General features: G+C 36.1%; 1 protein-coding gene across 13 annotated transcripts in view; it reads right to left on the bottom strand.

The window, feature by feature from the left end:
* Positions 1–631: 631 nt before the first annotated feature.
* TDRD3 (tudor domain containing 3) overlaps positions 632–27369 on the bottom strand; it is a 217514-nt gene continuing 190776 nt past the window's right edge. For 8 of the 13 annotated variants that reach the window (XM_086328437.1, XM_086328441.1, XM_086328435.1 and 5 more), the window contains 2 exons: positions 8335–8460; positions 632–884 (listed from right to left, as the gene is read on the bottom strand). In XM_086328437.1, coding sequence (XP_086184563.1) covers positions 8344–8460 — 117 coding nt within the window. In that variant the 3' untranslated portion in view covers positions 632–884; positions 8335–8343. Of the gene's footprint in view, positions 885–8334; positions 8461–27369 lie in introns of those variants that run through there. The other 5 variants (XM_086328443.1, XM_086328438.1, XM_086328442.1 and 2 more) reach the window with 2 other exon arrangements.

Genomic DNA, 27369 nt, shown 5'->3' on the forward strand with positions numbered 1-27369 from the left:
AGGGATAGCTTCTTTTCTCTTCTGAGTGCACTTCCGGAAGGGACCCCAACCCCATCTCTGCACTGAACAGCTCAGGAAGCTGTAGCCATCCTGGGATCATATGGAGCTGAAGAATGAAGCTTATGTCACAGAAAGCAGAAATGAGATGAAAAGAATAAGGATCAGATCTTTCATGACAACTCTGAGTCAGTGAATTAAACCAACGGAAACTTAATGTGCTTCTGATGAGTGAAATAAGCTAGCACTTTAGTATTTAACCAGTTAGAGCTGGGTTTTCTGTTATCTGCAACCAGATGCATCTTAAAAGATCCACTGCACATTATATAAGCAAGGGAATGCCTGTTTTTTTTGATTGAATTAGATTAACAGACTGCTAAAACAACATATCAGAGTTCTGAATATTTTTCTGCTGTCATATTTTGCAGTGTTACCATACTAAGAACTGCTATTTGTCTTCAGGTTGTTTTGTTGAGAAATGTGGCAAACTGTGTCAGTCAGTTTATTCTGTAATGACAGTGGAGCTTCAGTATGCTGTAATTGTCATTCTACAGAAGGCAATTAGTATGGGGTTAATACCAGATGAACAAGAAAAATAACATTCAGAAAATAAAACATATAGCAAAACAATGTATTTAATAGTGCATTGGTTTTATTGATGGCAGAAGAAAAAATTCTTCTACTTGTAAAAGTTGCTTTATTTAACTTTGTATTTTTTCCCCATTCTTTATGTGGGTTGAATATTTTTCCCCCTAAAATCTGCCTTTTAGTTCTCCAAATAATAATATCCACCATGTCTGCATCTTACTCCGAAGGGAAAGCAGGAGGTCTATCAACAGGTTCTGACCAGGATGATTCAGTCAACAGCTCCTTTCTTCATAAAGACTCTATTTAAGAAGAGAAGAAGAGAGTGAAATTGGCACCTCAACTTAACTTCTTCATACACACACTGCTGAAACCTACCTGTAACTGTGAAGTGTTTATACAAATATCAATAGATCACAAGCAGAGCAAACTGGACACTGCTAATTTATAAACATAATTTCTATAAATCAGTACATAAACAAAAAGCAAAGTCTTTAAAAAATAAGTTTTCCTTCTAGAAATTTTTAAAGTACATCTCTGTCACTGTTAGTCCCTCTATTGCTAGCACGTTGCTTCAGGAATCTGGATTAACTGAGCAGAGTTTAACAGAGGGTGACCTAAAAAAGATGCAATCTGCCACTGAATCGCATCTACCCCCATCCTACCCACCTCCATTTCCCCTATGAACCCCTCTGAGCTGGTTCAGTCTCTCAGGTAATTTACCTAAGCCTGTTGCCTCCCTTGCCTGCTCCCCACCTTTATCAGATGCCACTCTAGCAGAAATGCTGTGGGTGGCGACAACAGAGAAGGCTGAGAGAGGTGGTGAGAGAGGCCCTATTTGCTCCAGTCCTGTTTCAGCTTCATGGAGGAAAGAAACTGGGTGGGCAGGGACGGGAAGCATTCCCATGGCTGCATTCAAACGGCTCATAAGTCCTCTGAAGTCAACAGTCTCCTGATTAGAAACTAGAGATTTGGGTACTACTGTCCTCACATGATGCCTCTCCTGCTGGCTTCATGGGGTTCTATAACATCTATCTTTATAGTGATCATTTCCCTGACCTTGATTTGAAAAATTTTGCACAAGGATGCTGCTCTAGATTGTCTTAAAAAAAAAAAAAAAACACAAACAGAAAGCCATCCTAAAATACATCTTCTACTAGCTAAAAAAGGTGTTAAAACCTGGACGTTGGAAAATAAACAAGGTCATGATATTTATACAGTAATGTATGCTTCGCTATTGGTTTCAAAGGGGCTTCCCTGGTGGCTCAGCACTAAAGAATCCACCTGCAACGCAGGAGACGTGGGTTCAATCCCTTGGTCAGGAAGATCCCCTGGAGAGGGAAGTGGCAACCCACTCCAGAATCTCATGGACAGAGGTGCCTCGAGGGCTACAGTCTACGGGGTCACAAAAGAGTTGGACAACTAAACAACAACTATGCTTAGTGATCAGCTTCAAGGTTTTGGTTAATATGTAAAACTATGAAGACTATTCTTTCATCAAAGAAACTAGAAGTGAAATTTAAACTGAGTCACCATTCACTAAACCACTCTACATACTGAGCCTTAACCTCCATGGCAGTAGGGAACCTCCTCTGATGTGTCAAACAAAGTCTACACAGGTCTGCCATTTCTCTCTTTTCACAGCAAAACTCGAAGCTCTAACTACTCTTCAGCTGCTGCTGCTACTGCTACGTCGCTTCAGTTGTGTCCTACTCTGTGCGACCCCATAGATGGTAGCCCACCAGGCTCCCCCGTCCCTGGGATTCTCCAGGCAAGAACACTGGAGTGGGTTGCCATTTCCTTCTCCAATGCATGAAAGTAAAAAGTAAAAGTGAAGTCGCTCAGTTGTGTCCGACTCCTAGCGACCCCGCAGACTGCAGCCTACCAGGCTCCTCCGTTCATGGGATTTGCCAGCCAAGAGTACCGGAATGGGTTGCCATTGCCTTCTCCGACTCTTCAGCTAGACCAATGCAATAGCTTCCTAGATTCTTTTCCTTCTGGTGCTTAATCCATCCTATATCCAACAGCAGTGTTTCTTAAGCTTAATTTTGATCATATCATTCTTATTCAGAAGTTCATGAGAGCACTGAACACATCAAGGTCAAACTCTTAAGGAGTCTAAAGTGATACTCTTCTGCCACCATCAGTAATGCTGTTTTGGTTCACACATTCTCTAATAGCCACTGCCTCTTCCCTTCTTCATATCTTTCTCAGCTTTTAGATTATCTTCAGAGGACTCTACCCCACCATGAAAGTGAAGCTTTAAAATGCATCTGTAAAACTAAATCAATTCAGTTCAGTTGCTCAGTTGTGTCTGACTCTTTGTGATCCCATGGACTGTAGCAAGCCATCGCCAACTCTTGGAGTTTACTCAAACTCATGTCCATAGAGTCGGTGATGCCATCCAACCATCTCATCCTCTGTTGTCCCTTTCTTCTCCTGCCTTCAATCTTTCCCAGCATCAGGGTATTTTCAAATGAGTCAGTTCCTCGCATCAAGTGGCCTAAGTATTGTGAAAGAAAACTAAATCAACTCTACTAAAAAAAAAAAAAAACTCTCTAAATCCTGCCCCTACTAACTGGTATCTAATTTCTAGGACACCAATCATGCCAGAAAGCTTTTCAAAGGCACATAATTTGGTCCCTTTCACTGGTTAAAGAACTATGGACACCCTATCCACAACTGCTCTTACTTCTAAGTTGTCTGTAATAATCACAAGTCCAGATAATAGAGGTTTGGGCCCTCTCCTCCCTCAGGGCCTGGATCTAATTTGCCACCACTTTTTCTCAGACCTAGGCCTATTTCCCATATTGCTCTCTTGAGACCTGCTCCTCTCACTGAGTCCTAACTCCCAGGTATCTCCTACTTTTGCTAATCACTGATATTGTCTTAGTACCAGCCTCAAGCAGAATCCAACTCCCTTTGCACCTCTGGGGAAGTATATGAATGTGTAGGGGTTGGGGGTTGGTGTAGGAGACTCGTAAAAAAACTCCTTAGGGCAATCGAAGAATATGTAAATTACACATAAACAACTTTATCAAAATATACTGACTTAAGAAAACACTTACTGAGCAGCTACTATGGCATTCATCATCTAGCAAAGTACTCAAAACATAAAAAGAAAGACAACTATGAACTTAAAAAAAAAGTGATAAAAAGTTCATGTTTATAGTTGCTGGAAGTCAAGTCAAATGGTTGGATACAATATATACCTTGTTTTTAAATGATTGAAGTTAAATGGAAACTAGGAACGAGGAAATAATAAAGTATCTTTTCACTGAAGAAGAAAATAATATATTCAGTTGTGTGACAAAAGCAAAAAGTATAATCCTTGTTGCTGAACTTCCCATTCAAAGAGAGTATATTTAATTCTACTTCATTATCTTCTATAACATATGTCTGAACTAAGTGCAACATGGAAACTTACATTACCATATGTAAAATAGATAACCAATGAGAATTTGCTGTATGGCTCAGGAAACTCAAACAGGGGCTCTGTATCAATCTAGAGGGGTGGGGTGGCATGGGAGCGGGGGGAGATGGGAGGGAGATTCAAAAGGGAGGGGATATATGTATACTGTTGTGGTTTGACAGAAAACAACAAAATTCTGTAAAGTAATTATCCTTCAATAAAGAAAAATAAATTTTAAAAATGAATAAATAAAGTTTTTCAACTAAGATCACATGTGTCCTGCTTAATTAATTAATTTTTAGGATACATTTTGCAGTGAGGTTTTTTTAGTGATACCATTATGGTACTGTTTTCTGCCAAAATTAATTTTCTTTACTGTGAGGATTTTCCATGTCAACAGTACAATCCAAAACAAGCATCTGGGAAAGATGGGAGTTTTAACTCAAGGTACATAGAGAACCACTAAGATTGTAATGTTTTAGTTGACTAGGAACAGTCTGCATTGTACATTCTGATACAAATAAGCTATGATTACCCCAGGGCTAACATTCATCGTTTACTTTTAAGCAGTGTACTCTTTTTCAAAGGAAATTTTTGATGGAGCCCTAATGTAGAAAACATTAGGAAAAGGTAATGGGAAAGGTCAGTTTTCATTCCAATCCCAAAGAAAGGCAATGCCAAAGAATGCTCAAACTACTGCAGAATTGCACTCATCTCACACACTAGTAAAGTAATGCTCAAAATTCTCCAAGCCAGGCTTCAGCAATATGTGAACCGTGAACTTCCAGATGTTCAAGCTGGATTTAGAAAAGGCAGAGGAACCAGAGATCAAATTGTCAACATCCGTTGGATCATCAAAAAAGCAAGAGCACTCCAGAAAAACATCTATTTCTGCTTTATTGATTATGTCAAAGCCTTTGACTGTGTGGACCACAACAAATTCTGGAAAATTCTTAAAGAGATGGGGATACCAGACCACCTGACCTGCCTCTTGAGAAACCTATATGCAGGTCAGGAAGCAACAGTTAGAACTGGACATGGAACAACACACTGCTTCCAAACAAGAAAAGGAGTACATCAAGACTGCATATTGTCACCCTGCTTATTTAACTTATATGCAGAGTACATCATGAGAAATGCTGGGCTAGAAGAAACAAATTGCCAGGAGAAATATCAATAACCTCAGATATGCAGATGACACCACCCTTATGGCAGAAAGTGAAGAGGAACTAAAAAGCCTCTTGATGAAGGTGAAAGAGGAAAGTGAAAAACTTGGCTTAAAACTCAACATTCAGAAAACAAAGATCATGGCATCTGATCCCATCACTTCATGGGAAATAGATGGGGAAATAGATGGAGAAAGAGTGGAAACAGTGTCAGACTTTATTTTTTGGGGCTCCAAAATCACTGCAGATGGTGACTGCAGCCATGACATTAAAAGACACTTACTCCTTGGAAGAAAAGTTATGACCAACCTAGATAGCATATTCAAAAGCAGAGACGTTACTTTGCCAACAAAGGTCCGTCTAGTCAAGGCTATGGTTTTTCCAGTGGTCATGTATGGATGTGAGAGTTGGACTGTGAAGAAAGCTGAGCACCAAAGAATTGATGCTTTTGAACTGTGGTGTTGAAGAAGACTCTTGAGAGTCCTTTGGACTGCAAGGAGATCCAACCAGTCCATCCTAAAGGAGATGAGTCCTGAATATTCACTGGAAGGACTGATGCTGAAGCTGAAACTCCAGTAATCTGGCCACCTGATGTGAAGAGCTGACTCATTTGAGAAGACCCTGATGTTAGCAAAGACTGAAGGCAGGAGGAGAAGGACAACAGAGGATGAGATGGCTGGATAGCATCATCGACTCAATGGACATGAGTTTGAGTAAACTCAGGGAGATGGTGATGGACAGGCAAGCCTGACAGGCTATAGTCCATGGAGTCACAAAGAGTTGGACATGACTGAGCAACTGAACTGAACTGAACTGAATGTAGAAAACATGAAAGACACTAAAGAAGGGCCCAGAGGACTTACAAGTTCTACCATCGGCTGCACCCTTCCTTACCTTACATCTTGTCTCTACTCGGCCCTGCTTTCAACAGCCCCAGGCATCCTTGAAGCGTCCTAGAGTCCTGCATCTCCTGTCCTATAGTAATTGGGGGGTTGAGAACCTTTGGTCACCTTTTAAAACCTGTTTTAAACAGTTCAGACACTGGAAAGCTAACAGGGAAGTCTCAGTTTTCATTTACCTTAAATAAGATTTAATTATAAGCACACTGAGCTTATGTTAAAAGTGGATGCTTGACTGTGCACAATGTAATGTTGCTGAAGTCCTTACGTGTACTTTGATTCTGCTTTCGTCAGTTCTTGGCATGCTACAGAAAAATGCCCAAAGTCAAGAATCAGCTCTTCTGTGATACCATGGGCACGTCTGTCTACTTGACAGTCTTGTAATAAGTGCAAAGAAAAACCAATAATAAAAGGGAAAAGGTGCTATCCTGGCTCACTGGGGTAAATCAGAAGTCAAACAGCATTAGGCTTCTGTTCCAGGCAAACTATTACATAAGAAGCAAAGGGCTAGAAAATATAAGAAAATATTTCTTCACTTAGGATGACACAACTAATTTTGAACCAATGAAAGAGTTTTGGGAAGCTGGAGAAGATCTTGGAACAATGGTGTCCAGAAATATAACGTGAGACATATATGATTTTTAATTTTCTAGTAGCCACATTAAAAAGTAAAATTAAATAGGTGAAATTGATTGTAGTAACATTTTGTTTAGTTCAATCTATTAAAATATTATCATTTTAACATATAATCAATACAACTTGCTGAGTTTTTTTCAAACTAAGTGTTTGAAATATGGTATTCATTCTTTATTTATAGAACATTTCAATTCAGGCTAGCTGCATTTCCAGTGCTAAACAGTCCTGGCTGCTGTGAGGAACTGAGAGAGTCACTGAGTAGGGGATACACACAACGTAGATAACAGCTTTGTCAGAATGAACAGCTGAAATAAGGAATTGGGAACAATTTATTAAAAATTCTCAGTAGTCTTTCTACTGAGAAGAGACTAAGAAAAAAGATATAAAGTCTAAAAGAGTGTTTATGTGATATATAGCAAAAGCTCGAATGTGAAAACTCTATTAAAAGAAATATCCAAGAGTCCTGGCATAAGGAAAATATAGAAATGTTATCAAAGATGGCAAAAGTATTTCTTTCTAAGAATGTACTAAGAATTAAGGTCTCTGTTCATCAAAATGAAATGCCTTAGATTGGTCCCATAATTAGCTGACTTCTTTGTTACATCTTCCTTATTAATGAAGATGATTTTCAGATAGCAACCTTCTTTCTGAAACTCTAGGATGAAAGAATCTGGATCAACAGCATAAGGCTCCTAAATTACATCTCAATAGGCAGTAAGGCTGTCTTCACTGAATTCCTGAAGATACATATGAAACGCTTCCTCTTTCTTAAAAAGGATGGAAATTAATCAAACAACAAAAAGATAAACTCAGTTATCTAGGTTGATAAGTATCTGGTCCTTTGTTTTCTTTTATCTTTTTCCTACTTTTAAACTTATAGTCATTTCAATAGACTTCAATAGAAAAGAGTTGGTAGAGAGAAAAAAGGGGATTAAGGATAGCATTTGTGGGGAAAGCTCCGGAGGAAAAGTAGTTTGTTAACTATGGTATTATCTTAAATACTTTATAACTGAAAGTAGTTTTAAAATATCAGTTTTCTTCTATTACAGGCAAACCTCAGAGATATTGAGGGTTTGGTTGCAGACCACCACAATAAAATGAATATTGTAACAAAGCAACTCACACTAAGTTTTTGGTTTTCCAGTGCATATAAAAACTTTATTCACACTAAACTGCTGTCTACTGAGTGTGCAATAGCATTATGTCTAAGAACCAATGTACATACCTTAATTAAAAATACTTTATTGCTAAAAAATGTTAACCAATCACCCGAACCTTCAGTGAGTCATAATCATTTCACAATATTAACATCAAAGACAACTGACCATAGATCACCATAACAAATATAATAATGATGAAGTTTGAAATATTGTAAGGATTACCAAAATGTGACACAAAGACAGAAAGAAAGGGAGCAAATGCTGTTAGAAAAAATGGCACTGACAAGACTTCCCTGACACTGTGTTGCCAGAAACTTCCAATTTGTAGAAAATGCAAATATCTGTGAAGTGTAATCAGGAGAAGCCCAATAAAATGAAGTATGCCTGTATGTTATCATGAAATATTAAAACTGTGCTTATATATTTAACACGAGTAGCATCTTTCTGTACGTGGACAGCTTCTCACGATGTAAATGTACCTTGTTGCATTAGTTCCGAGCCCGGGGAGGCTGGTAGAACTGCTGAGTTGGTCGAGTGGATCGTCTTGGCTGGCCGTCACCTCCTCTACGGAACTCAAGAGTTTGGTCATAGGTGCCTTCTTCCTCCTGTTTGCAAAGAGTAGTGATTTAATATGTTCAAAACAGTTCCACGTTTCCTACATTAAATACATTTTACGGTCTCCATTTTGCTATACCCTATTAAGCTGCCCTGGGATGTACATTTGTCAAGTTTTATAATAGAGGGCAGTAGGGAAAAAGAGGAAAAAGAAGTCAAGGACACTGTAAAAACTTTTGGTTGTTGTTAATAGAAGAATGAAATTTATAGTGGTAACATCAGAATCAAATTTAATCTAGAAAAGGAAAATATTTCCACATAATATTATGGTTATCTCCTCAAGTGACATGGCATGATGTAGTGCAAACACAGAAAAGCAACATTATAATATAATTTTAATTGAATATTTGGGCTTCTGGGCATTTATCATGGAAGGGGGTTTTGGCAAGATATAGAAAAGGGATTGAGGAGCCACAGAACATTCACCAGCTGTTTTAGTCCTCATCTGATGAAAGGTCCAACATCATTAAGAACCTTATATCTAGAGATAGGAAAAAATAATGGATCGGAATGAAGAGAAAAATATAATTTATATATAAAGAAAGTGTCATGCAAGAAATAGCAATCTCCACAATAAGACACAAACTATTTTCTTCTCATCTTCTTTCTTACTAAGGGTATAGAACCAGCAGTTCAAGGAATAGCATGTATAAATTAGGATAAGCAAAATAAATAGCAGAAAGAGTATAATTAATTACAATATTTGAAAAGGACTTAGCAGCAACAGAAATGTAGCCAAAAGTCACACTGGTTTCTTACTGAGTGCTGCCACCCTGTTATTTTAGTGTTTTAAATTAATGCAGCTATGAAGTATGTTCCTTTTGGAGAGAGACAAAAAAATTGGCTCTGAATTATCTGAGCACAATAATTTGCATGATTTAGGAAATTTATGCTATTACTTCCTCCTCCTCCTTACTTTATCACTGAATTTTCCATCCCCAAGGATAGCTTTCCTTTGACCCTAACACTAAATGGAGTTACATGAAAGACTGAGTTCTATTCTTTAATTTTTACAGATCAAACTATTGCAATTTTACTTGATGCAAGTAGAAAGATGCTAAGATAATCTGACCAAATCCTATTATTTAGAAATGATATTTAATATTTGGCATGAACAAATCCCTCATTAATAGGCATTCTCCACAGTATTCTTAAGAAACATTTTTCCATTTTATATATAGGACACTGAAGTCCTGGAAAGCTTTGTGACTTTGCCCTAATATTTCAAAGGTAAATCTGAGTTTTGATTTAGATACTGCTACTTTAAGTCTTAGTCTGCATGTAAAAGAAATAAACCAAGAGCCAAAAATTAATCATCACTCTTAAGGTGCTATCATCACCTAAGTAAGAGAATAAAGAAATCTGACAATATATCTGGCAAAACTAACACAATAACAACATTTTACAGACAAACTTCCAGATTAGTTTTCCATCCTCTATGTCCCTTTCATTAATAATTAACCTCAAAATGGCTAGAAGCATTAAACATTTATAATTTAGTAAAGCAATTAAAATACAGTAAGGAAAATTAAAGTGTTCAGGAGAGAATTATTTTTTATCAATATGGTTGCTGCTCTGAATGATTATTTTCAAATATTATAGCTAAATTTGAAAAGAAACTATTTATTGTTATGACATGATATATGAAGCTCTCTGCATATTATGAGAAAGATGAAAATATATTTGCTGCTGTAGAAGGTGAAATAATTGTTTCAGGGATTAGAATAGAATATTATCATTCTCCACATCCAGAACTGTAGAATTGGTTAGGTCTAAAAATTTATATAGTTTATCAGTAAAATACAGTGTTAAAGGTAGGACACTACATTTGCTGAGTGAGCCAGATTTATATAATAAATATGGCATTGCTATTTGAAAAACTGTCTCTATCGTTTAAAAGATTCTCAGACTATACTAGCCAGAGCCAATTAAATTATTTTATAGAGATGACCAATCATGGGATTTCTTTCATATTATTTGATGTCTTCACAATCATACAAAAAGGAAGCAAAAACTAAAATAGATTCTGATAGCTTGGTTCTCAGTTTTCATCAAAGGCACAATCTTGCTTTTTTAACTTTTAAATATTCCTCCCACAGAGTAGTTGGGGAAAACCTGGTTACCCACAAAAATCACTTCATATAGTCTAGACCTAGTAATTTTTAGCATTTAATGAGCAACTCTTTCCATACAATGCACAGACCAATTTAATAGATCAGTTTCTTTGGATGAAATTTATAACTTTATCTCCTTTTATTTTAGTTTCACTAGTCTGTAACAGCTTTAAAACTAAAAATAAAAAATTAATTTCATAGTTCATGACTATTTGAAAAAATATCTGACACTATTTTGAGCTGGTACATTCCTGGAAAGCCATCTGTTCTGTCCCCCTAGACTTGACAGACATGAAAATCTCTAAACCCAGAGAGGTGATTCTGCCAAGTCACAGAGCTCACTAGAGGAAGAGTCCAGACCAGGACCATTTTATTTCTGACCCAGACAAGGCTCTTTAAAAGCCTGGAAACAATTTTCATAAAAATAGAACTGACCCAGGCCATCTTCACTGAAGCTTTTGAGATTTAGAGCCATTTTATTGGGACTCACATTTTTGCTCACCTGAGCCATGCTATCAGATTTACCTGTTTTAAAATACTTAATATTCAAAATGTACCCTCTTCTTCTGCCAATATTTAAACTGCTAAACATTACTCCTCTTAATGAAAAGATACATAATGCAATAGTCATTGTGACACCAACATGAATGAACTGATATTCTGAAAGGAAAAAAAGAGAGCACCAATGCAAAAAGGAGATGCACAACTTCACCTGTAAAACATGCTTGACAGGTCACAACTACATCCTTCCTGCGTATCATTTTTAGACTTTTACTAGCACAAACTACATCTCGAATGAGAATATAGACAAATACATTATTTCCTCATTTATAAATGAGCTGGGTTAGAAAAGCTCACTATAAATCAGTTACTTGGAACCTGGAACATACTTCAATAGGAGATGTGAAACACAAGTAAATACAGGTGAAGTTCTTTGCTCCAGTTAAGGTCTGTGCAGCTAGGCATATAAACCAGTATTCTGCAGAAGGGGGTGGTCCTGGACTCTCAGTTCTGGACTGGCAGGGATTTCCCTGCTCCACCAGGGGGAGGGTGGGTGGGAAGCCAATGTCTAGAAACATTTTTGGTTGCTCTATCTGAGTGCTACTGGCAGTTAGAGGGTCTAGACATTTTTGGTTGTTACAAGCTGAAGGAGCAGGGTTGGGGGAGTTGTTACTAGGTCTAATAGGTAGAGGCTATTCTAAATAGCCTGTAATGCACAGGACAGCCCACGCAACAAAGAATCAACCAGTTCTAACATCAACAGTTGAGAAACCCTGGGCTAGGCAAAAGAGGAGGAAACTTCCTACTCCTAAGTGCCAGGGTAGCCTGGAAAATAACTATGAAATTCAGGAAGTTTGGGTTTGCCACCCTTTCCCTTTTTCTTTTTGATATTTCTTCTGCCTCTGTCTCTAATGCCTAAAAGCTGCCTTTATGACAGCTCTATTTGCTGACAATACTTTGTTTTCTTTTGCTTCAGCAACAGGTTCATATTAACTTACTGAATTGCCTTATCTTAGATTACCATTTCTTCAGCATTTTCACATAGCCATGACTTTATTAGGAGAAAATGATTCTTGATTAATGCTTGGGGTAGGGAACAGGGACAGCAATTCTCTTCACACAAAAAACTTACTAATAGTCATGTCTAATAGCTATTTTGTGTGTAATTTAAAAAAATTTTTTTTCTAGTCTGTTCATTTTAACAATTTGCACAGCACTCACAAAAACACAAGTCAGCTTATGAAATATATACCAAGTAGCCTCAAAAATAATCCTGTTGAAAACTGAAATATTTTTTTCTTTAATAAGAAATTTATTTTAAAAATATATAGACATTTGGTTTTGTCTTTTGAACTGAAATATTAATAAGTACATGTCTCCTTGAGTGATTTATATATGAACTACTTTATGAATTTCTAGACTACCTTTACCTGTCTAGTTAGCTTGTGTAGTTAGTTTTTACAAATAGAAACTAATTTTAATAAAATACCTAAGCAAACAGCAATTTTAAAGACAAACCTGCTTTCCCAAAACATCACATAATAAAGGCAAAATTAAAAGAGACAGTAAAAAGATCACTGGTTGCCAAGGGTTGTGGGGATGGAGGGATGAATACACAGAGCACAGATTTTCAGGGCATTGAAACTACTCTTCATGATAATGTGATGGTAGATACAAGTCACTATACATTTGTGCAAACCCATACAGTGTACACCACGAGTGAATCCTAATGTAAACTAAGGACTCTGGAAACTACTGGGTTAATGTAGGTCTATCAGGTATACCAAATGTATTCTTCTAGTGGGGGATGTTGATAACTGGGAAAGGCTATGCATGTGTGGAGATGAAGAGTATATGGCAAATCCCATACCTTCTCACAGTTTTGTTGGGAGTCTAAAATTCCTCTAAAAAATAAAGTCTTCAAAAAGAAAAAAAAAAAAGGGCTTTAAAGTAGGCCGCCTTAGTGGCATACTTTGTGCCTCATATATAGCTTATGTGGTAGATCCTTAATATTTGATGAAATATTTGTCGACCTGCCTTATTAAAATGGCTCATCTCAATCCATTCAGACTCTTTCTGTGGTTATCAGTAACTAGAATATGAGAATTAAATTTCTTTCATCCTTGGGATGCCATGAGGATTAATTAATGTATGAAAATCACTTTGAAGATTACTGAGCTTTCTGAATTGGCTCAAGGTTGTATTTAATTTTGATTATACCTTGGGTATTCATAACATTTCCTTTTGGTTTCCACTGGAAAATTTTGACCTTTGGTTTTACTTTTTAGTCCTAGTATTTAAAATAAAGTACTTCTGCTCCATTCAAAAACAAAAACAAAAAATCACATAATGGATTCCAAAAGTAGAACTTAAACTATTTTAAGTAATCTATTTTAGACAATTATATTAATATTCTATTAGAGTAACTTAAAATTGAATAGTGATTGAAGATTATAGGTAACAGTTTTGCCTACAGAGGCCATATATCATCATTAAGAATGACCCTTAGTTTACCAATTATCCTTGTTTAAAATATATATTCCAATTCAATATTTACAACTCTAGCACAAAATAAACTGGGTCTGTAGTAGTATGGAACCACAGACTACAAAACAGATAGTTTATGTAAAGGACAGTTAGTCCAAATAACTAAGAAGCTATTATTTGCTCAAATAATTAGCATGATAACATGAGTTAAAATGTAGGTCTTCTGATTTATAGTCCTGTCTGCCCTTAAGACTATGCTGGCAATGAGGGCAAGAAACACAAATAGCCAATGTCAGAAATAGAAGAGGGTTTGGGGATAACCTAGTTGAGCTGATTTAAATTTTAAGAACTGCCATTTTTCACCATCATCATTTCTGGGGTAAACAGGGCACTCTACTGTCAAGTGAAATTTCACATGAATTCCAAAAAAAATGGATGGATCAGGTTACAGTAGGTCTTTTAAAACGTGTATGTGAGCAGTATCTCCCTGGCTTTCTCTTCTTTAGTCCTTCCAAGTTCTGTAAAACACAAAAAAGCACAGAAACTAAAAACCCAACTTCACCTTCGGCTGTATACTAGGAACCAACTAGGTTGAACGACTTGATTAATATAAGAAAATGAGTGAAAGAAAAGGAAGGGGAACATCAGTCTCTGACTCACTTCAGAGTCCTTTGGATGTTATAACAGGGAAAATCTAAACTTCCATGAATTAAATTTCTCAACTGACAATAAAAATTCACCTTCTATACCTAAATGGAAAAAAAAAAAATCTCAGTCTTCATTGTATAAAAGCAAAATAAGCAAATTTTATAATAAACTAATTTATTTTTGAAACTTTGAATGAAATAAAACATTTTAGAATAAAGTATAATGCAGAATCATAAATCTCTCTTTCCCTCAGAGCAGTTCTAAGATCGCCTCTTTAATATACCATGTCCAGTAATAATTTATTTTAACCAAACATTTCATGGCAGGAAAAAAAAAAAAAACACACTCATTCAAACAAAACCCAAAATCTGATTCAAAGTCTAGTTACTAACCAACTGGTCTTAGATACATGGCTGACATAATATAATGTTTTCATTCCTATATCATGTAGAATTTCAGGATAACTTTCACTATGTTCTGACATTCTCTTTTTAGAAAAGAGTATATTCTCTAAAGATACATAAGAATTATGTAAGAATTACTGAGGATTCTATTAGATATTAGGAAATCATCTGATTCTTTAGATGAAGGGTTTTCTTCTATATTCTGCCAATTAAAGTACTACCTAAATAAGACATTTAAATTTCAACATGGAAGAAAACTGGATGTTTAAATGATAGTAGAAAGATCCTCTGGAGGAGAAAACGGCAACCCACTCCAGTATATTTGCCTAGAGAATTCTATGGACAGAGGAGCTTGGCGGGCTACAGTCCGTGGGGTCACAAAGTGTTGGACATGATTGTGCATACATGCATGCAACAAATGTAATACTAATCACCACTGATTTTCTTCTAACATCATTAAGATCTTCTACCTTTTAATACAAAGTAGTCAAGCTATTTTTGGCTGCTTACACACTCAAGAAAATGCAACTCTATCAAAAGGCTGCATCCATATTAAAACTAAGAGAGGAGGAAACATGTTACCCTTAGAAAACTTCAAGTTTGATACAGAAATATAGATATTCTTCCATTCAAAAATACATCCAATTTTATTTAAAATCTGGAATAGAAAAAGGGGAATGAATGATTGTTCTACTATATGTCTGGCATTTTATCTCATTTAATCCTTGCAACAATGCTTTGAAATACTTAATCCCATTTGAAGCTCCAATACTTTGGCCACCTGATGCAAAGAGCTAACTCACTGGAAAAGACCCTGATGCTGGGAAAGATTGAAGGCGGGAGGAGAAGGGGACAACACAGGATGAGGTGGCTCGATGGCATCAACAATTCAATGGACATGAGTTTGAGCAAACTTCAGGAGATGGTGAAGGACATGGAAGCCTGGCATGCTGCAGTCCATGGGGGTCACAGTCAGACACGACTTAGCAACTGAACAACAATCTCTCTACAGATGAAAAACCTAAGGTTTAGAAGTAACTTACCCAAAGTTACGTGAGTGGCTGTGCTTCAGTAAGATCCCTGGGCTGTCTGCTGCTAAGCTCTTGCCATGGCATCACAGTGTTTGTTTTACACTGCTTTCGTGTAGTTTTGCTTATTATTTTCTAATAGCTAGCTTAAGATTAATTTAAAATAAATAGATGGCTTCTGCCCTGAGGCTAGTATAAACATCACTTAATGGCCAGCATTTTTGTTAAAATGCTATAGTGAAATCCAAAGAATGAATATATGATTTGTATAAATGTATACCTCTCTCCAACTCACTTCCTCTTTTAAAGCTAAGGTTAAATAGACTCCAAAACCTTGTCCAGAAGTCAGGGTAGGAAGCGTATTTCTGCTTCAAAAGATGCCAATTGACCCAGATTTCCGTAAGAGATACTTTAACATGGCACTGGTATTTAAGACCTCAGTCTATTAGTTCAGATCTGAGTTTAGACTCTACCAGATATATTACTCTACTTCTCTATATCTCAGTTTTCTCATATAGACAACAATAATCAACTCACAGGTTTACAAGGAGAATTACATGATGTAATACCTATAAAGCGTTTAGCAAGTAAACCATCTATGTTATCTATTATTTGGAATTTAGTAATTCTTTGACAATTATATATACATGCCCACTCCAATTAAACAATCAAGACACATATTTTGCTAAAAGTCAGAAAGTTTTTTGTAACAGTATTTCTAAAATTGCTTTGGTCAGATAAGGAAAGTGAAGCCACTGTAGAAAATGAAAGAGCCAATGCAAGGAGACTCCTGTCACCTGCCTACCTTTCATTTCTTCAGAAATTTACAAAATATCTATACACAAAAACTAGTGTTTTCACAGTATAAATCATTCCATTGTTAACTCTGTTTTTTCTTTTAGGAAGAGGTTGTTTTCTTTCTTAATTATAGATAAAAAGGGCAAATAGAACAAAGAGAAGGAGAAGATTAGCAAAGACACATTGCTAAAAATGATCAACCAAAAGTTAAAGACACTATTCACATAAAATATGAGTGCTTTAAAAAAAGCTAGAAATAAACTAACATGATTAACTTCTTTGAACATCTTGCCTTAAATATCAATACCATATCCTTAAAATTTTATCAAATGCCATACAAAGAAACCAGTTAGAACACTATTTAAAAAGTAGAAGTATAGTAATGATGATCAATAATGAAAAATGGCTATCTATTCCTGGTGATATGTTTTTAAGACAATGCCTATAAATTATTCTTGCAAAAGTAAGTGCTTTTCCAAATATGCTAATTGAGCAAATATGTTTTAGAATATTTTATAGTTAAAACTTATGAGCACTAATCACAAATGGTTAATCATTTCAGTCCCTCAGAATTTATCATTTTTACATCTTAAACTGGTAGCTACTATAACATACTTTAAGAATGGATTAACTAATTCTTTTTCTAAAAGTAATTAATTGAAAGTATCAGTCGCTCAGTCATGTCCAACTCTTTGCCACCCCATGGACTGTAGCCTACCAGGGTCCTCTGTCCATGGAGTTCGCCACGTAAAAATACTGGAGTGGATTGCCATGCCCTTCTCCAGGAGATCATCCCAATCCAGGGATCGAACCTGGGTCTCCTGGATTGCAGGCATATTCTTTGTCATCTGAACCACCACAGAAGCCCATAATTACCACATCATAATGCCGGACTCCTTTTTATTCCACAGCAGTCAGCCCAGTACATTTTATGTAACTGACTTTACATAGCATACCATAACTATGTAACTGACTACTTTCAAATAGTTATGGTATGCTTCAATGACCTGTAATACAGAATAAAGAAACAGAAATAGGAAAAAAAAAAATCTCCATGTCAAATTGATAAAACACAGGCCAGATCTTTGCCATTAAAAAATACTGAGTGTTGGAATAGGAAAAGAAGATTACTTGACATGCTTTATGTAAGAAAAAAGTTGCAATACCTAATAGTATAGAAATAAAATCATTTGCCAATGTTTTCACCCTCTCAGTGAAAGTTAAGGAACATAACCACGAAAAGAATAAAAATTTGAAACTTACAGTACTCATCTGTAAGATTACAAAGTAACAAACATCATTTTTACATTTAAATCCCATATATACCCAGCAACCCATATTAACAATATTTACATAATGAACTAAAATTACTTTTCTTCGGTGAACATAATGATAACAGATGCTTAAGAGTCCTTACCAGTTATCAGGCTAGTTAATAAAACCCATAGCTTTAGCCTTGTGAGGTGCCCCAGGAGTCAATGATCTCATCTTTGAGGTATAAAACTCATCCCCTCACATCACATGCAGATGGTGTGATGGTCCTGTCTCCTTCAAACTGCTGGAGAAGGACGCTCAGGCATTCTCAGGCAGCCTCTGTTTCATTCTCTAGAAAGTATAAACTACCTGGGCTTTCTAGTTAAGTCTATTTCCTTTGCTGCATGAAAGATTTTTAATTATTTTAAAACACGTACTATACCTTTCTTTAGTCTTCTATTTTCTAAAATCAAAAGACTAATTTCCTGGAATTATTTGTCAAATACCATTATTTCCTGAATCTCCCATCATCTTGATCATCTTTTACTTCAGACATTTTAATATTTACTATTCTATATAACCTAGTATTCAGAATAATATTGCAAGTAAGGTCTGCTTGGAACTTAATACTATTTCCCATGAAGAGCTAACTCCAGAAAATCATTAGTGCAATCTGACCCTGCTTCAATGTGTTTTGCAGCTACTTGATTACTGTTTGCTCATACTGTATTTGTCATCAAGCAAAATGTCTACAACCCATTCCCAGGTCTATTTCATTATATATTTGAAGAGAATTATTTTCTTTAAATTTGACTGCAACTGAAGTTTATGCACTACTGAAAAATACTACTTTGACCCAGTGTTATCATTGGTGTGTTCTGAATAACTATATAATATTAAATCCGTTTCTCTGAAAAGTTACCTTGGTAATTTGTCAGTGGTTTTTTTTTCCTTTACATAGTGGAAACTGGAGGACTACCACCTAAAATGTACATGGGTGGCTAAAATACATTTTAATCCTGAAACTAGATTCCAGTGAAGTTTAGAAGCTAAAAAGAGAGTCACATTACAAGATTAAGCTCTTTTAGGAATAGAACTGTTAGATTAAAGGAATAGGTTGGGTTTTTTTCTATTAATACCCTTTGTAAAATATTTTCTAGCCCCTTGAGAGATACTAGCTGATACATCTTACATATACATCTTTGCTTCACAATTTAAAATTTTCTAAATTTGTGAGAATTAAGACTGAATGAACTAAATGACTGGAAGATACTTTATCAAAATGGTATATCACATATTGAGTACAAACACTGTTATGATAAATTTTTATATACATTATACAAAAACCTTCAAGTAAAAGAGACACTGATGTATAGAAAAGTCTTTTGGACTCTGTGGGAGAGGGAGAGGGTGGGATGATTTGGGAGAATGGCATTGAAACATGTATAATATCATATATGAAACGAGCCGCCAGTCCAGGTTCGATGTACAATACTGGATGCTTGGGGCTGGTGCCCTGGGACAACTCAGAGGGATGGTATGGGGAGGGAGGAGGGAGGAGGGTTCAGGATGGGGAGCACGTGTATACCTGTGGCAGATTCATGTTGATGTATGGCAAAACCAATACAATATTGTAAAGTTAAATAATAAAATAAAATTAAAAAAAAAAAAAAAACCTTCAAGTAGGTTGGTATAATTTATCTCCTTTTACAGGTAAAGTGTAAAACATTAGTCAACCAGCCCAAAGATTTCAGGCAAGTTTCTTAATAGCTCTGAACTTGGATTTGTAGTTTTTCATGTGTGTAAAATGGGAATACTAATAATTATATCATAGGGTCCCTGTAGTTATTAAATCAGCTAACAAAAGTCTAGGCTTATATATGGTACCTAGTGTATATTTCCAATTATATGCAGGTTTTGTATAGAAGGGACTTCAATCTTCACATTCTGTTATCATTCATTCTAATTTATTTCATTAAGTTGGTAAAGATAAAACATAATAACCTTGCTATAACTAAGTATAAATTACTCTTAGCGTGCTTGAATTTGTGAGCTTTTTCCCCTCATGTTGAGATTTCACAATGTTAGGTAAATGAGAGTCAGCTTTTTAAAAAAAGAGGAAAAAAAAAAGAAATCGTTCTCTGTCCAAGTTTAGCTTCTCTTCTCAATCATTTTGAATGAACAATCATTTTGATTGCTGAAGAAAGAAAAAGGCATCACAAAAATATTTTCCAAGAATAATAAGGTGACAAACATTTCCATCAACTTAGGTAAAGAAAAATTAGACAGTATATATCACCTGATTTAATTAAGGCTACTAAATATATTATGAAAGTGAAAAGTGTTAGTTGCTCAGTCGTGTCTGACTCTTTGAGACCCCATGATTGTAGCTCACTAGGCTCCTCTGTCCATGGAATTCTCCAGGCAAGAATACTGGAGTGGGTAGCCATTCCCTTCTCCAGGGGATCTTTCCGACCCAGGGATCAAACCCTAGTCTCCTGCATTGCAGGTGGATTCTGAGCCCCCAGGGAAGCCCTATTTTGCTCTAATAATACTATTTCTAGGTTTATTGAAATTTAGAAGCCATGTTTCTAGTCACATGTAATTTCACACCCGAAACATCTGAAATGTTCAACAGAGGCCAGGGGAACTGATAATATACTCTTGGAGAGTAATCTGTTCATTATCAGACCCAAATTAAAAGCATAATAAATGTTTTTTCCTACCAAATATGCAAATATCCCTATAGTTCAAGAATGAAGTTGTTTCTCCTTCTCCATTCAACTATGGCTGAAACGATGGTAAGAACAAATTAGGAAGGTATAAAGTCTCCACATTACAGAGTCAAAAGATCTTTTTGCATATTTTAAATACCAAGAAATAGATCAAAATCAAGTGCTGATACAAATAGATCAAATCAAGTGCTTTCCATCGTATTTACATTTTAAATATATCATAAAATAAAACAAAATTGATGTAGTATCACTTAGGTACTTCAGTTCTTCCTGTAAAACACAAATTACCCACAAAGCTTAGTATGTACCTTCTGGAAAGTATAAAGGTAAAACAACCAAAAAAAATTCTAAATTTAAAATAATTAAAAAAAAATTCTAAATTCATAAGATTATTTAAAGTTTACTCCTTTAGCCAACTTGAAACTCCTTCCCCTTTCTCTCACTTTCTTCCCCACATACAACGTAAGCTGCTTATTAAAGTAAAACAGTAAGGAAAATAGATCCTCTGGATGAGAAGGAAAGGATAGTAGGGTATCAGTGATGATATCTATTAATATATTGTACAAGAATTGGTAAAACTGAGTTAAGGCTTAATGAAAAACCAGTAAGACTAGTAAAAAGTTTATGGTACTCCTACAAAATGTATGATATAATAGTCAAATTTCACTGTCATCATCTATGGATAAGAGCAAGATGGTCTCTTAAAAGCTGCACCGAAATGAGGGGGAAAAACCTGTCCAGGGTTAAACACTAATTTATGCAAAACCCCAGTTTTGATAAGAATCTTGTCAATGTCAAGCGGCAAGTACACTGACGGCAGGACAGGCTGAAAACCTCTGTGTCAGAGCTGGGACAGAAGTCGCCAATTTTTGAAGGCAGTTACAAACCACCGGATTGCAAAAGTGTGAAAGAAAATGATGAAAATTTTTATAACTTTGCAGTCAACACTACCGGCTTAAAGGATTGCAGTTCTTATACTTTATAAGAAAAACTAGTTTACTTTAAAAGGCTTGTGGATTTTTATGTTAGGGCTATATTGTAAGATTCTTAAGACAAAAGTTCATTTTACTACTAATATTCAAACAGAAAATTTTAACAGAAAACATAAAAGGAAAAAAAATTAATTTGAAGAAAAAGATGATACAAGGAAGCAGTCTGAGTTTGCTTTCACGAGTAATAATTTGGGACAGATATCCAACTCTTGATATTGTTCCAGTCAGTAAGTAATTGCTGCTGCAGTCAGTAATTCATCACTTTGAGGATGTGAACAAAAAGGGAGGCTGATAGTTCCAAATTCTTGAAGAAAAATGAGAGAAATGGAACCAACAGTAATTAAGAACCTATATGTCAGGCATTTCAATCATTCGATCAATAAACAAAATGTTTATTAAGCAGCTACTCTGTTCTTTATGACAATCAAAAGATTATGTATCTTGCCCAAGTTATGGTGTACTCTAAAATCCAGGCTCTTTCCACATATCCCAGTGGATGCACAGGACAAAGGAGAGACTGTGTTAAACTTTTAAAGGCTTATATAAATAGATCAAAATCAAGTCTCAATTACATTTTAAATACATCATGAAATTAATAAAAACAAAATGAATATACATTGTTTAGGTGCTATAGGTCTTACTGTAAAACATAAATTATCTACAATGCTATCTACTCTGAGCACTACCTACTATAAATGACTCAATGAGAGAATGAATTACCTTCTAATGGCTACACTATGGATAAGCAGCTACTATACTTTAAATGAATTAGTGTTAAGTAAAGAACTTAGAATAATGCTGGGTACAACCTAAGTGCTCAGTAAAGTTAGTTCATTAAAGTTAACTCCATAAAGTTAGGGAGAAATATCAATAACCTGAGACATGCAGATGACACCACCCTTATGGCAGAAAGCCAAGAGGAACTAAAGAGTCTCTTGATGAAAGTGAAAGAAGAGAGTGAAAAAGCTGGCTTAAAACTCAACATTCAAAAAACAAAGATCATGGCATCCAGTCCCATCACCTCATGGCAAATAGATGGGGAAATAATGGAGACAGTGACAGACTTTATTTTTCTGGGCTCCAAAATCACTGCAGATGGTGATTACAGCCACAAAATTAAAAGATGCTTGGTCCTTGGAAGAAAAGCTATGACCAACCTAGACAGCATATTAAAAAGCAGAGACATTACTTTGCTGACAAAGCTGCATATAGTCAAAACTGTGGTTTTTCCAGTAGGCATGCATGAATGTGAGACTTGGACCATAAGGAAAGCTGAGTGCTGAAGAACTGATGTTTTTGAACTGTGGTGTTGGAGAAGACTCTTGAGACTCCCTTGGACTGCAAGGAGATCAAACCGGACAGTCCTAAAGGAAATCAGTCCTGAATATTCATTGAAGGACTGATGCTGAAGCTAAAGCTCCAATACTTTGCAAAGAACTGACTCATTAGAAAAGACCCTGAAGCTATGAAAAATTGAAGGCAGGAAGAGAAGGGGATGACAGAGGATGAGATGGTTGGATGGCATCACCAACTCGATGGACATGAGTCTGAGCAAGCTCCAGGAGTTGGTGATGGACAGGGAAGCCTGGGATCCATGGGATTGCAAAGAGTTGGACATGACTAAGCAACTGAACTGAACTGAAAGTTAGCTCTGATTACTCCTTCACAAGTGTAAAGTTCTATTCTTTATAATGCCATACACAACACAGCTTTTCTTTTACTGGTTTGCATCAAGCAATTTGACTGTATTATCCTAGTGAGTTATAGACACTGAAAAATACATAAGCCTTTATGTGGCACTTTACATTTACAAAGTGATTTTATAATTATTGGCATTAATACCAATGTAATATAAAAGTGAGGCTGAGACTCTGATCAATTAGCAACGTGTTCATTTTCTATTTGGTAGAAAAAAATGAACCCAGCAATCTTCTCTACTGAGACAAATCCTACCAGCTAACCAAACACAGTACATCTGTTCTTCAGTACCCATGGGGGACTGATTCAGGATTGCTCCTCCATATAAAAATCTATGAGTGCTTAAGCCCCTTATAAAACTGACCCACACCCTTCTGTAGATTTTAAATCATCTCTAGAGTACTTATACTATCTATTACAATATAAATGCTATATGAATAGTTGCCTGCATGCAGCTAAGTTAAGTTTTGCTTTTAGGAACTTTCTGTAATTTTCTTCAAATATTTTTGATTCACGGTTGGTGAAACCTGTGGATACAGAGGGCTCACTGTAACTATCTTTACAAAATTCGTTCAACTTAATGTTCCCCCTCCCCACCCTGGTATCTAGAGACATGGAATCTCCTCTGAAAATATTACTAATGAGAAGGAAAATATAATAATGCAGTAAAATTCACAAATACAAATATCTCCATACAAGATTCTTCACATTAACTATTACATGTTTCAAGACATTTCTCCTCAGAGGCTTGGATGAATATAAATAATTTTGTGTTGTATATATAATTGGCAAGTTCCTAAATTTACCTAAGAATTTATGATTATAATATATTTTAAATAAGGGATGTTTATCAATTTCATAATTTGGTAAATCTCATAGTAATCGTTTCTGTTTAATGAGTGCCCATCACATTCCATGGCATAAACACAGAGACCGATTACTTCCCTAAGCTCTTTTAGGAAATGTTGAAAATAAGTAGTTGAAGCTGTTTTTTTCAGAAACCTTTATTAATATTTTGGTATAGAAGCAATGAAAAAGGGCTGTTCACTTCAATGGCAAAACAAGAATATTCCATGGCAGCTTAGAAATTAACACTGATTGTGAACAGCATATGTTCTTAACTGGTTTCATATTTGACTTGTTTTATAATTCCATAGCTAGACAACTCTTTGTCATGCAAAAATTATGGTGAGCATTTAGAAAATATTTTCCTAAAAAAAAAAAAAAAGAAAATATTTTCCTTATTTAAAACTCGTCTCTGTAAATAGGTCTGTTAAGAGATAGAAAAGTCAATAGATTAAGGTTTGAGAGATTGAGCACCAGTTTTAAAACTTTCTATCTTATTTTCTTCTCTCCTTACTTAGATAACCCACTCTAAATGAATGTTTTAGTAACTATCATGGTTTTTACAACAATCTTTCTCACATGCTTGCACGTGTTCACACCCAAACACACACAGAATCAGTGTCTTAGGATGCTCAAATACCCAATTAACATTCTGATCTATTTAATGTATTACTACCTGGCATGAAGATGAAGTCAAGAAGAGCTGAAACTTTGTTAACATTCCTAGGATTATATTAATGTTACTAGCAAGAGCTTAAAATCATCTTCTCGGGGCACTTTCCAATGCTGAATTCTGCTGAGGTCCTAGGGCAATAATATAATCACAGTGACTGTACAGAATTTCAAATATCAGATCTCTAATGAGAACCTCTACTGAAAATCGGCTGAGTGGTTAACTTGTCAGTTTCTGCTTAATAAACATGTAAAGTTTTTCTCATTTGTACATCCACTTAACAAACTTTTCTTGCAGCTACTAAGACTAGAGATTAAGGATGAACTGTCACAGAAAACTCCTGCTGTGAAAATAAAAACATTCTTGGTTAGCTTCTTCTCCCACTCTCCTGGGTGGTGTCTAAATCTTTATATCTCCTTCACACAGATATAGAGGACAACTGCATGGATTCCAAGGGGGAAGGGGAGTGTAAGAGGAATTGGGAGATTGGAATTGACATATATACACTATAAATTGTTGTTATTGTTGTTTAGTTTTCTTTTGTGACCCCATGGACTATAGCCAACCAGGCTCTTCTGTCCATGGGATTTCACAGGCAAGAATACTGAAGTGGGTTGCCATTTCCTTCTCCAGGGGATCTTACCGACCCAGGGATCAATTCCTCATTTCTTGCACTGGCAGGCAGATTCTTAACCACTGAGCCATCAGGGAAGCCTGTACACTATTGATACTATCTATAAAATAGATAACTAATGAGAACATACTATATAGTACAGGGAATTTGATGTTCTGTGGTGACTTATGAAAAGGAAATCCAAAGAGGAGATATATATACATATGTATAGCTGATTCAATTTGCTGTACAGTAGAAACTAACACTGGAGAAGGAAATGGCAACCCACTCCAGTGTTCTTGCCTGGAGAATCCAAGGGATGGGGGAGCCTGGTGGGCTTCCGTCTATGGGGTCGCACAGAGTTGGACATGACTGAAGCGACTTAGCAGCAGCAGCAGCAGAAACTAACACAACATTGTAAAGCAACTATACTCAAAATAAAAATTTTAAAAATATATATCTTTACATCTCTCTTCAAAATTCTTCTATTCTGACCTTCTTACTTTGAATAGATGACCTGCTTTTACTTGAGAGAGAAGAGTGTATTAGTGAAGAATTATTCACTTTCCTTCCTGGAAACCCAGCTGATAACATCATCCACACTTATATTTACTACTTCCCTCTCCTCTCTTTAGTACTCCTCAACATATCCAAAGTAACCTAAAGTGGTCATATCCCACCTTTTCATCACAGCCTGGACTTTTTAAAATCCTTATCCCTATTTTACAAATTTTCCTTCTTTCTTTTCTTCACTTTGCCTTTGATATAAGCATCTTTGGATTTTTACTGTAAGTTCCTTTACTACTTCTTCTCATCTTCTATCCTCTTTATAACCAAGCTCTTTTAAGAAGCTTATACCTCATTTTCTTATTTCCCACTTACTCTCAAAAAACCACAAATTGCCTTGCACATCTAGCATTCCACTGAAAGTGCATTTCAACAGTCATCGGTACCTGCTGACTGCCAGATCCAACAGCACTTTCCAATCCCACACCCTCGGCCTCCCTAGTATTCTATACTGTGGATTAGGACCCCTTCCTCACCGCCCAGCCCCCGTCCTCCCAAGCTACCACTGCTTCTCAATGTCCCTCCCACCCCTCACCTGCGAGATTCCCCTAAAGCTGACCCCTGTCCTTGCCTTTTCTCTTTTTACACGTTTTCTTTAGGCGATCTCACCCATACTCTTTACTTTTGCCTAGACTCTGTTGACTCCAAAGTCCTCATCTCTTGCCTTAATTATTGCAATAATGAGCTTCCATGCTCTCTGCTTTCACTCAAGTCCATTTTCTACACCACAGGAAATAATCTCTTAAAGTAAAATCACATCATGACACTTTTCTACCTAAACTTCTTCACTGGTTCCTTTTCTGAGATGTAACAGTCCAGATACCTACGTAACCCACCTGACTCTTCATCCTTTAACCCTACCTGCCTCTGTACTCAGCCTTATCTACTGACACTTGCTACACCCAGCCTACACTGCTGCCAAAATACCCCACCCGCCCATGTTCTCCTATACTCTTTGCTGTTCTCTCACACTTGAATCCATTTCTTCCCCCAAGCTAAGTCCTTCAAAACTTTCAACTTTTACATTAAACTTCATTCATTCAGATTTAACAAGCATTTATTGAAAGCCTTAGGGACTTTCAGGGACTGTTTGGAATGCTGAAGTACTAGCTGAGACAAAATCCCTGTTCTCATAGAGATTTCACTTAGGAGTTGGAGGCAGGGGCAGGATATACAGAAAATAAAGCAGGGCAAAGCGGACAGAGGGTCTGTGTGATGGTTCACTGCTGTTTTATAATACGACAGTTGGGGAAGGCCTGGCCTCTTCTATGAGTCAGTTTCTGACCGAGTTAAGTACTTTCCATTTATTTCTGTTGTGTTTACAGTGAACTGATGGTGCTTTACTTGCCGGGCTCCTTTGCTAGTCTGACTCTCTTAGTGCAGACTGCTCCTCTATGCATTCCCATTGTTTAACACCTAATCATTCTAAGGAAATGTGCTGTGCTGGGCACTGTTCGGGGTGGAGAGATAAAGTCATATAATAAGTGCTCAAAAAGCTTTTTGAAATAGATTAATACATATTTGGAATTGTAAGTTAATAA

Source organism: Bos grunniens, chromosome 12 (assembly GCF_055505025.1).
Source record: "Bos grunniens cultivar Pamir isolate PY7600 chromosome 12, Bosgru_T2T1.0, whole genome shotgun sequence".
Classification (NCBI taxonomy): domain Eukaryota; kingdom Metazoa; phylum Chordata; class Mammalia; order Artiodactyla; family Bovidae; genus Bos; species Bos grunniens.